The sequence below is a fragment of the Neodiprion lecontei genome, chromosome 6 (genome assembly GCF_021901455.1).
Source record: "Neodiprion lecontei isolate iyNeoLeco1 chromosome 6, iyNeoLeco1.1, whole genome shotgun sequence".
In the NCBI taxonomy this organism is placed as follows: Eukaryota; Metazoa; Arthropoda; class Insecta; order Hymenoptera; family Diprionidae; genus Neodiprion; species Neodiprion lecontei.
The window spans coordinates 18,732,082-18,746,478 of record NC_060265.1 but is presented as its reverse complement, the minus strand read 5'-3'; the positions used below and the strand labels follow the sequence as shown (position 1 = coordinate 18,746,478).

The 14,397-nt window shown below is 41.7% G+C and overlaps 1 protein-coding gene across 4 annotated transcripts; it reads right to left on the bottom strand.

Moving 5' to 3' along the window:
- Window positions 1–9,976: 9,976 nt before the first annotated feature.
- Window positions 9,977–12,210, bottom strand: LOC124295199 (fasciculation and elongation protein zeta-2-like). Of its 4 annotated transcripts, XM_046744301.1 has the most exons (5): window positions 12,198–12,210; window positions 11,352–11,449; window positions 10,700–10,775; window positions 10,551–10,616; window positions 9,977–10,197 (listed from the first exon to the last, which is right to left on the bottom strand). In XM_046744301.1, the coding sequence occupies exons 2-5, from the start codon at window positions 11,433–11,435 to the stop codon at window positions 10,181–10,183; spliced, it is 243 nt and encodes an 80-aa protein (XP_046600257.1). In that variant the 5' UTR covers window positions 11,436–11,449; window positions 12,198–12,210; the 3' UTR covers window positions 9,977–10,180. The 4 variants fall into 4 exon arrangements, 2 of the variants coding, with proteins under 2 accessions (XP_046600257.1, XP_046600258.1); XR_006905093.1 differs by lacking the exons at window positions 11,352–11,449; window positions 12,198–12,210 and adding an exon at window positions 12,099–12,112; XR_006905092.1 differs by lacking the exons at window positions 11,352–11,449; window positions 12,198–12,210 and adding an exon at window positions 11,725–11,743.
- Between the last annotated feature and the right edge of the window lie 2,187 nt (window positions 12,211–14,397).

Sequence of the window (14,397 nt, the reverse complement as noted above, 5' to 3'; positions counted from 1 at the left end):
TTTTCGGATGTTCGGAAAGTGACGTCACCAATCTAAAATCGGCTAGCCGAGTTCCTCAGTCTGGTAACAACCGCGCAGTAGAGCGGACGGTTGAGAGTTGCGCTCCGCAAATTTCGAGTACCGGGTTCTCAACCTCCCGGATCTCGAGCTTCGGGTCCGCTACGTATTTCGAGTACCGGGTTCTCAACCTCCTAGATCTCGCGCTTCGGGTCCGCTACGCGGTGAAACTCGCCTTCCAGGATAAGCGCTCCGTGGTTCCTGGTTCATGTTTACAATAAATTATTTCAATTCGTTTTTCGCGCAATCCCAAATTCAGTAGCTGTCGGTGCGCTAATAAAATTTCTCGACTTCCAGGATAAGCGCTCCGTGGTTCCTGGTTCATGTTTACAATAAATTATTTCAATTCGTTTTTCGCGCACGCCCAAATTCAGTAGCTGTCGGTGCGCTAATAAAATTTCTCGACTTCCAGGATAAGCGCTCCGTGGTTCCTGGTTCATGTTAACAATAAATTATTTCAATTCGTTTTTCGCGCAATCCCAAATTCAGTAGCTGTCGGTGCGCTAATAAAATTTCTCGACTTCCAGGACAAGCGCTCCGTGGTTCCTGGTTCATGTTTACAATAAATTATTTCAATTCGGTTTTCGCGCGATCCCAAATTCAGTAGCTGTCGGTGCGCTAATAAAATTTCTCGACTTCCAGGATAAGCGCTCCGTGGTTCCTGGTTCATGTTTACAATAAATTATTTCAATTCGTTTTTCGCGCACGCCCAAATTCAGTAGCTGTCGGTGCGCTAATAAAATTTCTCGACTTCCAGGATAAGCGCTCCGTGGTTCCTGGTTCATGTTTGAAATAAATTATTTCAATTCGTTTTTCGCGCACGCCCAAATTCAGTAGCTGTCGGTGCGCTAATAAAATTTCTCGACTTCCAGGATAAGCGCTCCGTGGTTCCTGGTTCATGTTTACAATAAATTATTTCAATTCGTTTTTCGCGCAATCCCAAATTCAGTAGCTGTCGGTGCGCTAATGAAATTTCTCGACTTCCAGGATAAGCGCTCCGTGGTTCCTGGTTCATGTTTACAATAAATTATTTCAATTCGTTTTTCGCGCACGCCCAAATTCAGTAGCTGTCGGTGCGCTAATAAAATTTCTCGACTTCCAGGATAAGCGCTCCGTGGTTCCTGGTTCATGTTTACAATAAATTATTTCAATTCGTTTTTCGCGCAATCCCAAATTCAGTAGCTGTCGGTGCGCTAATAAAATTTCTCGACTTCCAGGACAAGCGCTCCGGGGTTCCTGGTTCATGTTTACAATAAATTATTTCAATTCGTTTTTCGCGCACGCCCAAATTCAGTAGCTGTCGGTGCGCTAATAAAATTTCTCGACTTCCAGGATAAGCGCTCCGTGGTTCCTGGTTCATGTTTACAATAAATTATTTCAATTCGTTTTTCGCGCAATCCCAAATTCAGTAGCTGTCGGTGCGCTAATAAAATTTCTCGACTTCCAGGATAAGCGCTCCGTGGTTCCTGGTTCATGTTTACAATAAATTATTTCAATTCTTTTTTCGCGCAATCCCAAATTCAGTAGCTGTCGGTGCGCTAATAAAATTTCTCGACTTCCAGGATAAGCGCTCCGTGGTTCCTGGTTCATGTTTACAATAAATTATTTCAATTCGTTTTTCGCGCATGCCCAAATTCAGTAGCTGTCGGTGCGCTAATAAAATTTCTCGACTTCCAGGATAAGCGCTCCGTGGTTCCTGGTTCATGTTTACAATAAATTATTTCAATTCGTTTTTCGCGCAATCCCAAATTCAGTAGCTGTCGGTGCGCTAATAAAATTTCTCGACTTCCAGGATAAGCGCTCCGTGGTTCCTGGTTCATGTTTACAATAAATTGTTTCAATTCGTTTTTCGCGCAATCCCAAATTCAGTAGCTGTCGGTGCGCTAATAAAATTTCTCGACTTCCAGGTTAAGCGCTCCGTGGTTCCTAGTTCATGTTTACAATAAATTATTTCAATTCGTTTTTCGCGCACGCCCAAATTCAGTAGCTGTCGGTGCGCTAATAAAATTTCTCGACTTCCAGGATAAGCGCTCCGTGGTTCCTGGTTCATGTTTACAATAAATTATTCCAATTCGTTTTTCGCGCAATCCCAAATTCAGTAGCTGTCGGTGCGCTAATAAAATTTCTCGACTTCCAGGATAAGCGCTCCGTGGTTCCTGGTTCATGTTTACAATAAATTATTTCAATTCGGTTTTCGCGCAATCCCAAATTCAGTAGCTGTCGGTGCGCTAATAAAATTTCTCGACTTCCAGGATAAGCGCTCCGTGGTTCCTGGTTCATGTTTACAATAAATTATTTCAATTCGTTTTTCGCGCAATCCCAAATTCAGTAGCTGTCGGTGCGCTATTAAAATTTCTATAACGTTACAATCTTCTCATAATCTTCATGGTCAAATATGTCGATAAAAAAATTATATCAAACCTTGCACGGTATTTTTGATTCGTTCTCATCCTGAAAATATTTATTAGCATTCGAGGTATAATTCGAGGTGGTTGGCGGTGGTCGTTGGGGGTCGTTAGGGGTGGTTGCGGGTAATCTCGGTGATTCAGGAGGAGGGGGACGAGGATTTGTGCTCGGTGAGTAAAACACTTTTATAATATTTCATGGCAATTGTAATTATATTTTATCTGGAATATTTCAAACTTGTCACGTTTACAATAAATTATTTCAATTCATTTTTCGTGCAAGCACATATTTATAATAGCTATGAATAATCTTATACAATTTATTATATTATTAGTTAATTAATTAATATTCCTATAATATTTATTGGCAATTGCAATTATATTTCATCTGAAATATTACAAACTTGTCACGTTTACAATAAATTATTTCAATTCATTTTTCGTGCAAGCACATATTTAGTAGCTATGATCAATCTTATACAATTTATTATATTATTAATTAATTATTTAATCAATTACTCAATTATATTAATCCTCACACAATATTTTCGATGTGTTCTTATACTGAAAATATTTATTACTATTCAAGGTATAACCTGAGGTGGTTGAAGGTGGTCGGAGGTCGACGAGGAGGAGGACGAGGAGGACGAGGATTTGTGCTGGGTGAGTAAAACACTTTTATAATATTTGATGGCAATTGTAATTATATTTCAACTGGAATATTACAAACTTGTCGCGTTTACAATAAATTATTTCAATTCATTTTTCGTGCAAGCACATATTCAGTAGCTATGAATAATCTTGTACAATTCATTATATTATTAAATAATTGATTAATTACATAAATCCTCACACAATATTTTTGATGTGTTCCTATACTAAAAATATTCGTTACTATTCCAGGTATTACCCGAGGTGGTCGGAGGTGGACGAGGAGGAGGACGAGCTGGACGAGGAAGAGGACCAGGTGGACGAGGAGGAGGACGAGGTGGTCGAGGAGGAGGCGGGGTGGGTCGTGGGAGAGGACCTCTCCTCTCCTCAGAGGAGTGGAGGGAAGGGGGAGAGGTGCGCGGGGGAGGGGGAAGGGACGGGAAGGGAAGGGAAGGGACGGGAAGGGGAGGGTGGCGGGGCGGGGGGGGCGGGGCGGGGGGGGGGGGGGGGGGGGGGGGGGGGTGAGGGAGGGAGGGAGGGAGGGAGGGAGGGAGGGCGGGCGGGTGGGAGGGAGGGTGGGAGGGAGGAAGGGAGGGAGGGCGGGCGCGGGGGGGGGGGGGGGGTGTACTGCTCTATTAACTCTAACGGGCTCGCATCGACATCCGTCCTCCACTCTCTCCCTCCCGCCCTCCCACCCGCCCTCCCTCCCACCCCGCCCGCCCTCCCGCCCTCCCTCTCCCTCTCCCTCTCCCCCCCCCCCCCCCCCCCCCCGCCACCCTCCCCTTCCCGTCCCTTCCCCCTCCCCGCCCACCGCTCCCCTTCCCTGCCCCTCCCCCTCCCCTCCACTCCTCTGAGGAGAGGAGAGGTCCTCTCCCACGACCCACCCCGCCTCCTCCTCGACCACCTCGTCGTCCTCCTCGTCCACCTGGTCCTCTTCCTCGTCCAGCTCGTCCTCCTCCTCGTCCACCTCCGACCACCTCGGGTAATACCTGGAATAGTAACGAATATTTTTAGTATAGGAACACATCAAAAATATTGTGTGAGGATTTATGTAATTAATCAATTAATTAATAATATAATGAATTGTACAAGATTATTCATAGCTACTGAATATGTGCTTGCACGAAAAATGAATTGAAATAATTTATTGTAAGCGCGACAAGTTTGTAATATTCCAGATGAAATATAATTACAATTGCCATCAAATATTATGAAAGTGTTTTACTCACCCAGCACAAATCCTCGTCCTCCTCGTCCTCCTCCTCGTCCACCTCCGACCACCTTCAACCACCTCAGGTTATACCTTGAATAGTAATAAATATTTTCAGTATAAGAACACATCGAAAATATTGTGTGAGGATTAATATAATTGAGTAATTGATTAAATAATTAATTAATAATATAATAAATTGTATAAGATTGATCATAGCTACTAAATATGTGCTTGCACGAAAAATGAATTGAAATAATTTATTGTAAACGTGACAAGTTTGTAATATTTCAGATGAAATATAATTGCAATTGCCAATAAATATTATAGGAATATTGATTAATTAACTAATAATATAATAAATTGTATAAGATTATTCATAGCTATTATAAATATGTGCTTGCACGAAAAATGAATTGAAATAATTTATTGTAAACGTGACAAGTTTGAAATATTCCAGATAAAATATAATTACAATTGCCATAAAATATTATAAAAGTGTTTTACTCACCGAGCACAAATCCTCGTCCCCCTCCTCCTGAATCACCGAGATTACCCGCAACCACCCCTAACGACCCCCAACGACCACCACCAACCACCTCGAATTATACCTCGAATGCTAATAAATATTTTCAGGATGAGAACGAATCAAAAATACCGTGCAAGGTTTGATATAATTTTTTTATCGACATATTTGACCATGAAGATTATGAGAAGATTGTAACGTTATAGAAATTTTAATAGCGCACCGACAGCTACTGAATTTGGGATTGCGCGAAAAACGAATTGAAATAATTTATTGTAAACATGAACCAGGAACCACGGAGCGCTTGTCCTGGAAGTCGAGAAATTTTATTAGCGCACCGACAGCTACTGAATTTGGGATTGCGCGAAAAACGAATTGAAATAATTTATTGTAAACATGAACCAGGAACCACGGAGCGCTTATCCTGGAAGTCGAGAAATTTCATTAGCGCACCGACAGCTACTGAATTTGGGATTGCGCGAAAAACGAATTGAAATAATTTATTGTAAACATGAACCAGGAACCACGGAGCGCTTATCCTGGAAGTCGAGAAATTTTATTAGCGCACCGACAGCTACTGAATTTGGGCGTGCGCGAAAAACGAATTGAAATAATTTATTGTAAACATGAACCAGGAACCACGGAGCGCTTATCCTGGAAGTCGAGAAATTTCATTAGCGCACCGACAGCTACTGAATTTGGGATTGCGCGAAAAACGAATTGAAATAATTTATTGTAAACATGAACCAGGAACCACGGAGCGCTTATCCTGGAAGTCGAGAAATTTTATTAGCGCACCGACAGCTACTGAATTTGGGCGTGCGCGAAAAACGAATTGAAATAATTTATTGTAAACATGAACCAGGAACCACGGAGCGCTTATCCTGGAAGTCGAGAAATTTTATTAGCGCACCGACAGCTACTGAATTTGGGATTGCGCGAAAAACGAATTGAAATAATTTATTGTAAACATGAACCAGGAACCACGGAGCGCTTATCCTGGAAGTCGAGAAATTTTATTAGCGCACCGACAGCTACTGAATTTGGGCGTGCGCGAAAAACGAATTGAAATAATTTATTGTAAACATGAACCAGGAACCACGGAGCGCTTATCCTGGAAGTCGAGAAATTTTATTAGCGCACCGACAGCTACTGAATTTGGGATTGCGCGAAAAACGAATTGAAATAATTTATTGTAAACATGAACCAGGAACCACGGAGCGCTTATCCTGGAAGTCGAGAAATTTTATTAGCGCACCGACAGCTACTGAATTTGGGATTGCGCGAAAAACGAATTGGAATAATTTATTGTAAACATGAACCAGGAACCACGGAGCGCTTATCCTGGAAGTCGAGAAATTTTATTAGCGCACCGACAGCTACTGAATTTGGGCGTGCGCGAAAAACGAATTGAAATAATTTATTGTAAACATGAACTAGGAACCACGGAGCGCTTAACCTGGAAGTCGAGAAATTTTATTAGCGCACCGACAGCTACTGAATTTGGGATTGCGCGAAAAACGAATTGAAACAATTTATTGTAAACATGAACCAGGAACCACGGAGCGCTTATCCTGGAAGTCGAGAAATTTTATTAGCGCACCGACAGCTACTGAATTTGGGATTGCGCGAAAAACGAATTGAAATAATTTATTGTAAACATGAACCAGGAACCACGGAGCGCTTATCCTGGAAGTCGAGAAATTTTATTAGCGCACCGACAGCTACTGAATTTGGGCGTGCGCGAAAAACGAATTGAAATAATTTATTGTAAACATGAACCAGGAACCACGGAGCGCTTATCCTGGAAGTCGAGAAATTTTATTAGCGCACCGACAGCTACTGAATTTGGGATTGCGCGAAAAACGAATTGAAATAATTTATTGTAAACATGAACCAGGAACCCCGGAGCGCTTGTCCTGGAAGTCGAGAAATTTTATTAGCGCACCGACAGCTACTGAATTTGGGATTGCGCGAAAAACGAATTGAAATAATTTATTGTAAACATGAACCAGGAACCACGGAGCGCTTATCCTGGAAGTCGAGAAATTTCATTAGCGCACCGACAGCTACTGAATTTGGGATTGCGCGAAAAACGAATTGAAATAATTTATTGTAAACATGAACCAGGAACCACGGAGCGCTTATCCTGGAAGTCGAGAAATTTTATTAGCGCACCGACAGCTACTGAATTTGGGCGTGCGCGAAAAACGAATTGAAATAATTTATTTCAAACATGAACCAGGAACCACGGAGCGCTTATCCTGGAAGTCGAGAAATTTTATTAGCGCACCGACAGCTACTGAATTTGGGCGTGCGCGAAAAACGAATTGAAATAATTTATTGTAAACATGAACCAGGAACCACGGAGCGCTTATCCTGGAAGTCGAGAAATTTTATTAGCGCACCGACAGCTACTGAATTTGGGATCGCGCGAAAACCGAATTGAAATAATTTATTGTAAACATGAACCAGGAACCACGGAGCGCTTGTCCTGGAAGTCGAGAAATTTTATTAGCGCACCGACAGCTACTGAATTTGGGATTGCGCGAAAAACGAATTGAAATAATTTATTGTTAACATGAACCAGGAACCACGGAGCGCTTATCCTGGAAGTCGAGAAATTTTATTAGCGCACCGACAGCTACTGAATTTGGGCGTGCGCGAAAAACGAATTGAAATAATTTATTGTAAACATGAACCAGGAACCACGGAGCGCTTATCCTGGAAGTCGAGAAATTTTATTAGCGCACCGACAGCTACTGAATTTGGGATTGCGCGAAAAACGAATTGAAATAATTTATTGTAAACATGAACCAGGAACCACGGAGCGCTTATCCTGGAAGGCGAGTTTCACCGCGTAGCGGACCCGAAGCGCGAGATCTAGGAGGTTGAGAACCCGGTACTCGAAATACGTAGCGGACCCGAAGCTCGAGATCCGGGAGGTTGAGAACCCGGTACTCGAAATTTGCGGAGCGCAACTCTCAACCGTCCGCTCTACTGCGCGGTTGTTACCAGACTGAGGAACTCGGCTAGCCGATTTTAGATTGGTGACGTCACTTTCCGAACATCCGAAAATTCAAACTTTGGTTTCGAACTGTAATACTAGGTATGATGATGTATGATGTATGATGTATGATGTATGATGTATGATGATATGCTATGATGTATAATGATTTTAGTTTTCACATTTCATACAAGAAATACACACTTTATCTCTCCTGCCGATTCCAGACACAAGCGGCCAGGCCCTTCGATGGTCAGCCGTTGACTGAAGATATATCCTTCGGTTAACGGGTCAGCTGATAACGCTGCCGTTCTGCGACAGTTGGATGATGAAAAATTTTGCTCGTATCTTTCAAATGTGTGTTAAAATACACTCGAAGTGTTACGAAGCTTCGTTCTTTCTTTCCCTATCACCTTTTTAGGTCTTTAAATCACTACGCAGCGTTAAATACTGTCTCATATACGAAGCATCCATTTCATCTCGTTCAAAATTAGCGCATCCGTGATGTATTACAGTTACTCCGAATTTTTTTCCATCCGAATACTTTTCGAAAAATAAATTCTGCTCCTCCACCCAACGCAGATACTTCACTTGCGACCAGCTAAAACAGCGTTTCGATTCTATGCCTATGAAAATTCAAGATCGAGAGAGCAAATGAAAAGTTGTTGGAATAATTATGAATACTAATGTTATGGAATACATCGAGCGCGCGTCCAATAGAATCCCATTTCGAAATGAATAATTCTTCTTTTTTCATATCATAGCTAATCTAGTAATATAGGTAAATAGGATGGTTGGAGTTGTTCGGAAATGGTAGGAGGTGGTCGGCGCTGGCAGAAGGTGATAGGGGGTGATCGAAAGTGGCCATTGATGGTCGGAGGTGGCAGGGGGAGGTAGGAGGTGTTCGAAAATGGTAGGACATTTCATAAGTTAAAGTCGACGATGATCCGGTGCATCAATTTGATCGTTACAGATTTTCGTTTCCCGTGAGGCGTAGAGTATTCAACAACGATAATGCAGTCCTTAAAATTCATCATTCATCTCTGTCTGGAAAGCTGATTCGCAAGGCGTGGTATTCTAGATATGTCAAAACTAAGCTAGCGGCACGTGTTTGCATTATTAGAAAAATACCTGTACTCTAAATACACTGTTTCTAATCCTTTGCTACATTTGGTTTAATCCCCATGCTTCCACAGCACGAATAGTCGGAAATGTTTTTGATTATCCATAATAAAATAACAGAAGTAATAAAGCTTAAATTTATTGTTAAAGCTTTAATGAATACATCAAACTGCGGTCGAATTCATTTATTATTTGCACATGACCTCTGTATATTTGATAAATTATTTCTAAATACATTGAAACATATGTATTTATAATGAAATATCATGCAATGGGCTGTGTAAACTATAAACTATAATTTCTATCAAATAGCTGCTTTTATGTCAACAGGGCTTTGAGACTCAGTTAAGTTGGATCTAGATTTTTGCCATCGTATGTAGGACATTGGGTTACAAAAACAAATGCGAATTACGAAGAACTCCGTATTAGAGATAAGAATATTTTAGTTCAAGTATATCTATACACAGAAATCCGTATGCGAATATACTAAAACCTCTGTGTTTATTGTCAAAATCTAGTTTTAAACATGTGTATATATATGTATATACACATGCGTAAGTATACATATACATATATACACATACATATACATAAATAATTGCCAAGAAATTAGAAACACTCACAACTTGTCGCAAATAGAGTGAAACGTAAGGTTAATAATATACAAATTACACAAGCGCACCATAAAACGTGGCAAGGGTAATCCTAGTGCAGTGATTGTATAAACTGAAGAAATATACATTTACATATACATGATATAAATTAATAGACTAGAAAAGGGTATTTAGAGAGCTTATCTAATTCCGATCTTGTCACAATAGATCATTAACATAATCATTATACGGTTAAGGCTGTATTAGCTACATTCACTATTAGAGATAATATTTTTTATCCATTTTTTTGGTTATTTAATTTCTTGTAAAACAATTTTTAAAATTTCACAGCAAAATGCCCAACGAGTTCTCGTAGTGCAAATACGAGTCCAATTACCTTACAGATGGCATTACATTGATTTTTGCCTTCTCGCGTCGAGTCATAAATACAGAGAAATCTCAATGAGAGCTTATTTCTATAAGATTTATTGTAGTGCTATATGAAAGCACAATGGCAAGAAGAGAGGAGCAATCTGCATCTTAATAAATCTTCTCTTGTTTATACGTAGCACAGCGATGTCACGTCGGAGGATATGTACTAGTGGATCACTAGGTGGGGCACAGAACTGAAACATAATTATGTTGAAAATCTTCAACATCTCTTACAGAAAGTAGGTACGTTGCCAGACCTTATATACCAACAATGAATATTCATAGAGGCTATATTCATAAATACTTACAAAAGTAAGCTAATATTTTACCCGCAATTGCTTATTACTGATAACTTGATATGATTATAATTTGGTTTATTACGGTTTACTTATTTTCAGACAATCCTGAAGTTGTATTCCAAGTTTTTCTAAAGATTCATAGCCTGAATAACATTACGAACTTCAACCTCATGATAATAACGGGACCGTGAAATATACAAGTGTTTATCTCGCACGGATTCAAGACAAGGTGAAAGAAATCAACCCACCTTTCAATATGTAGTCCGTTAATAATGTGGGCACCGTTGGACTATCCTGATTAATAGCCTTCAATACTGAAAACAAAAACATATTATTAATTTCGAATGAAGTTATTAAGTAATTGTTGGTACTTTTACCAAGAACTTGTAAAACTTACTCTTAATGAGAACTTGTAAAGCTTGATCATCAGATGGGCCACTGTCCACGTGATAAGGTATCACTGTTGTCAAATACTGTAAATTTTCAATATATTTTTGTCTGGTTAGAAACGTATCTCATAGGTCTAACAAGATTGACAAAGTACTAATCAGACTTTGCTCGTAAATCTAAGATGCCTACCTTGGAATCTTGTATGGATCTATGCTGCGGCAAAGGGCTATTACTATTTTGTATTTGGTTTCTCTTCTTCGTCACCCTACCCTACCCTGACCTACCCCCCCCCCCGCACCCTGCTGCTATTACTACTGCCACTCCTATTTCTACACCTACTCCTGATCCTACTCCTACTTCTACTCCTGATACTACTTCTTCACCCGATCCCACACCTACTCGAGATTCTACTCCTGATCCCACACCTTCTCCTGATTCTACTGCTGATCCTACACCAACTCTTGATTCTATTCCTGATCCTACACCTTCTCCTGATCCTACTCCTGATCCTTCTTCTATTCGTACTTCTACTTCTACTCCCACTCCCACTCCTACTCCTACTCCCACTCCTACTCCTACTCCTACTCCCGATCCCACTTCTACTCCTACTTACATTCCTGATCCTACTTCATCAGATATTATGATGATGTTAAACTCACCGAGCACAAATCCTCGTCCCCCTTGTCCACCGTGTTCTCCTCGTCTTCCTCGTCCTCCTCCTCGTTCAGCTCGACCGCCTCCATCCACCGCTAACCACCTCCAACGACCACCGCCAACCACCTCGGGTCATACCTGGAATAATAATAAATATTCTCAGTATAGGAAAGAATCAAAAATATTGTGTGAGGATTAATATAATTAATTAATTGATTAATAATGTAATAAATTTTATTCGCGTATTGATAGCTACTGAATATGTGCTTGCGCGAAAAATTATATGAACTAATTTGATATAAATATGACAAGTTTGAAATATTTTAGATAAAATATAATTATAATTGCCATCAAGTATTATAAAAGTGTTTTACTCACCGAGCACAAATCCTCGTCCACCTTCATCTCCTTGTCTTCCTCGTCCTTCCCTCGTCCACCTCCGACCACCTCCAACCACCTCCAACCACCGTCAACCACCACCAACGACCACCACTAACCACCTTGAATTATACCTGGAATAGTAATAAATATTTTTAGCATAAAAAGACATAAAAAATAATGTGTCACGATTAATACAATTACTTAAATAATTAATAATATAATAAATTTTATCAGCGCATTTATAGTTACTGAATTTGTGCTTGCGCAGAAAATGAATTGAAATAATTTGTTGTAAACATGACAAGTTTGAAAAATTTCAAATACAATACAATTACAATTGCCATTAAATATTTTAAAAATCGTGAACTCACCGAGCACAAATCCTCATCCACCTCGTCCACCTTCATCTCCTTGTCTTCCTCGTCCTTCTCCTCGTGCACCTCCGAGCACCTCCAACCACCGTCCACCACCTCGGGTCATACCTCGTTTTTCCTGGCTGTCAAAATCCACAAGGTGGAGAACCAGGACAGTCAGAACTAGGAAAAATTAGTCCTGAAGGTCAAAAGTCACCAGGTCAAGGACGTGGACAGCCAGAACTTTGGAGCGCATGTCCCTGATGTCTAGTTTCACGAGGTAGTGGACCTAGAGCGCAGAAACTACGGGGCGGTTGTCCAAAAAGTCGAGCTTCACCAGGTAGCGGACCTGGAGCATAGAAACTACGCAGCGCTTATCCTGGAACTCGAGTTGCACGAGAAAGCGGACTCGGGGCGCAGGACCCAGGAAGTAAAGAACACGGTACTCGAAATCTGCGGAGCGCGATTCTCTCACGTCCGCTCTACTGCGCGTTTGTTTCCAGACTGAGGAATACGGCTAGCTGATTTTAGATCGATGACGTCAAGAGAAAGAAAATTTGGAGTGACGTCACTTTCTGAACATCCGAACATCCAAACTTTGGTTCGAACTTCAATACTATGTATGATATGATGTGTGATGTACGATGTATGATGTATGATGTATGATTATATGATATGTCTTTACATTCCAGACAAGAAATACGCACTTTATCTTCCTTGCCGATTCCATACTCAAGCGGCTAGGCCCTTCGATGGTCAGCCGCTGACTAAAGGGTATATTCTTCAGTTAACGGGTCAGCTAATAACGCCGCCGTTCTGCGACAGTTGGATGATACAAAAATTTTGATTGTACTTTTCAATCGTGTGTTAAAATACAATCTAGGTTTTAAGAAGCTTCGTTGAATCTCTCTCCATTAAAAAAAAATAAAATCGCCGACAATCACCTTTTTAGGTCTGTAAATCAGGACACTGCGTTAAACACTGTCTCATATACGGAGCATCCATTTCATCTCGATCAAAATTAGCGCATCCGTGATGTATTACAGTTACTCTGAATTCTTTTCCATACGGACACTTTTCGGAAAACAATTCTGCTTCTGTACCCAACGTAGATACTTCACTTGCGACTAGCTAAAACAGCGTTTTGATTCTGTGCCCACGAAAATTCAAGATCGAAAGAGCAAATGAAAAGTTGTTGGAATAATTATGCATATTAATGTTAAAGAATACATGGCCGAACAGGGGGACGAAGAGGACGAAGGTGGTCGGTCGCGGTCAGAGGTGATTGGCGGTGTTCGGAAGTGGCAGGAGGTGGTAGGGGGTGGTAGGAGGTGACAAGAGTCGGCAGGGGGAAGTAGGAGATGGACGAAGATGGTAGGCGGTGTTTGAAGATGGTAGGAGGTGACAGGAGGTGTTTGGCGGCGGTTGGAGGGGCAGGAAGTGTTTGAAGGTGGTCGGAAGTAATCGGCGGCGGTCGAGGAGGACGACGACGATGACGAGCACGTGGGGCGGTGCTGAGGAGGAGGAGGGCGGAGTCGAAATTGACGAGGACGACGAAGGTGGTCGGAAGTGGAAGGAGGTAGTTGACTGAGGTTGGACGTGCTCGGGAGTTGTGCTAGTTGGCGGTGGACGCGGTGGTCGTCGAAGGCGGTTGGCGGCGGACTCGGGTCTTACGTACTCACTTTTTACCGACTCAATCTTAAACTTTCATATGGACACTACTTTGGCTGCCACGAATGTCGGTGCGAGCACGTTATGTAGAGTCGATAGAGCAGAACGCACCTACGCTTGGAGGCCCACCTGGGCCCACTAGGCCGCCGAAAACTGATCACCAAAATTCATCCAGGGGTACCGTCTTTATATTGTTCAGTCAACGGACGAGCACTCAGGTGAAGCCTTTTGAGCCCTCCAGCGCCATCCACCGCCCAATTTTTAATGACGTATTTCACTCTCTATTTAGCATAGCAGTTCGTGCTCCTGTCTCTACTAGTCCCTAGTCTCCATGGTCACGGTCTTACGTAGAGTTATGTACAGTTACGTACAGGTCTGGCAACTCCGGTGGTGGGGGTATGTACTATTATTGCAGCACCGATCGTTTCGCCTAGTGACCCCGAGTGTCGCTGCGATAGAGGGATGCAGGCTGTATGAGAGAGACGGAAACAGGTTCAAACCTAAAAAACTAAAAAAAAAAAGGCGAAACGATCGGTGCTCCAATAAGAGAAAACCCCCACCACTGAAATTTTGACCGAGTTGCCAGACCTGCATGTAAGACCGTGTCCATGGTACTGCGAATTGGCCGCAACTGTAGCGCAAAAAG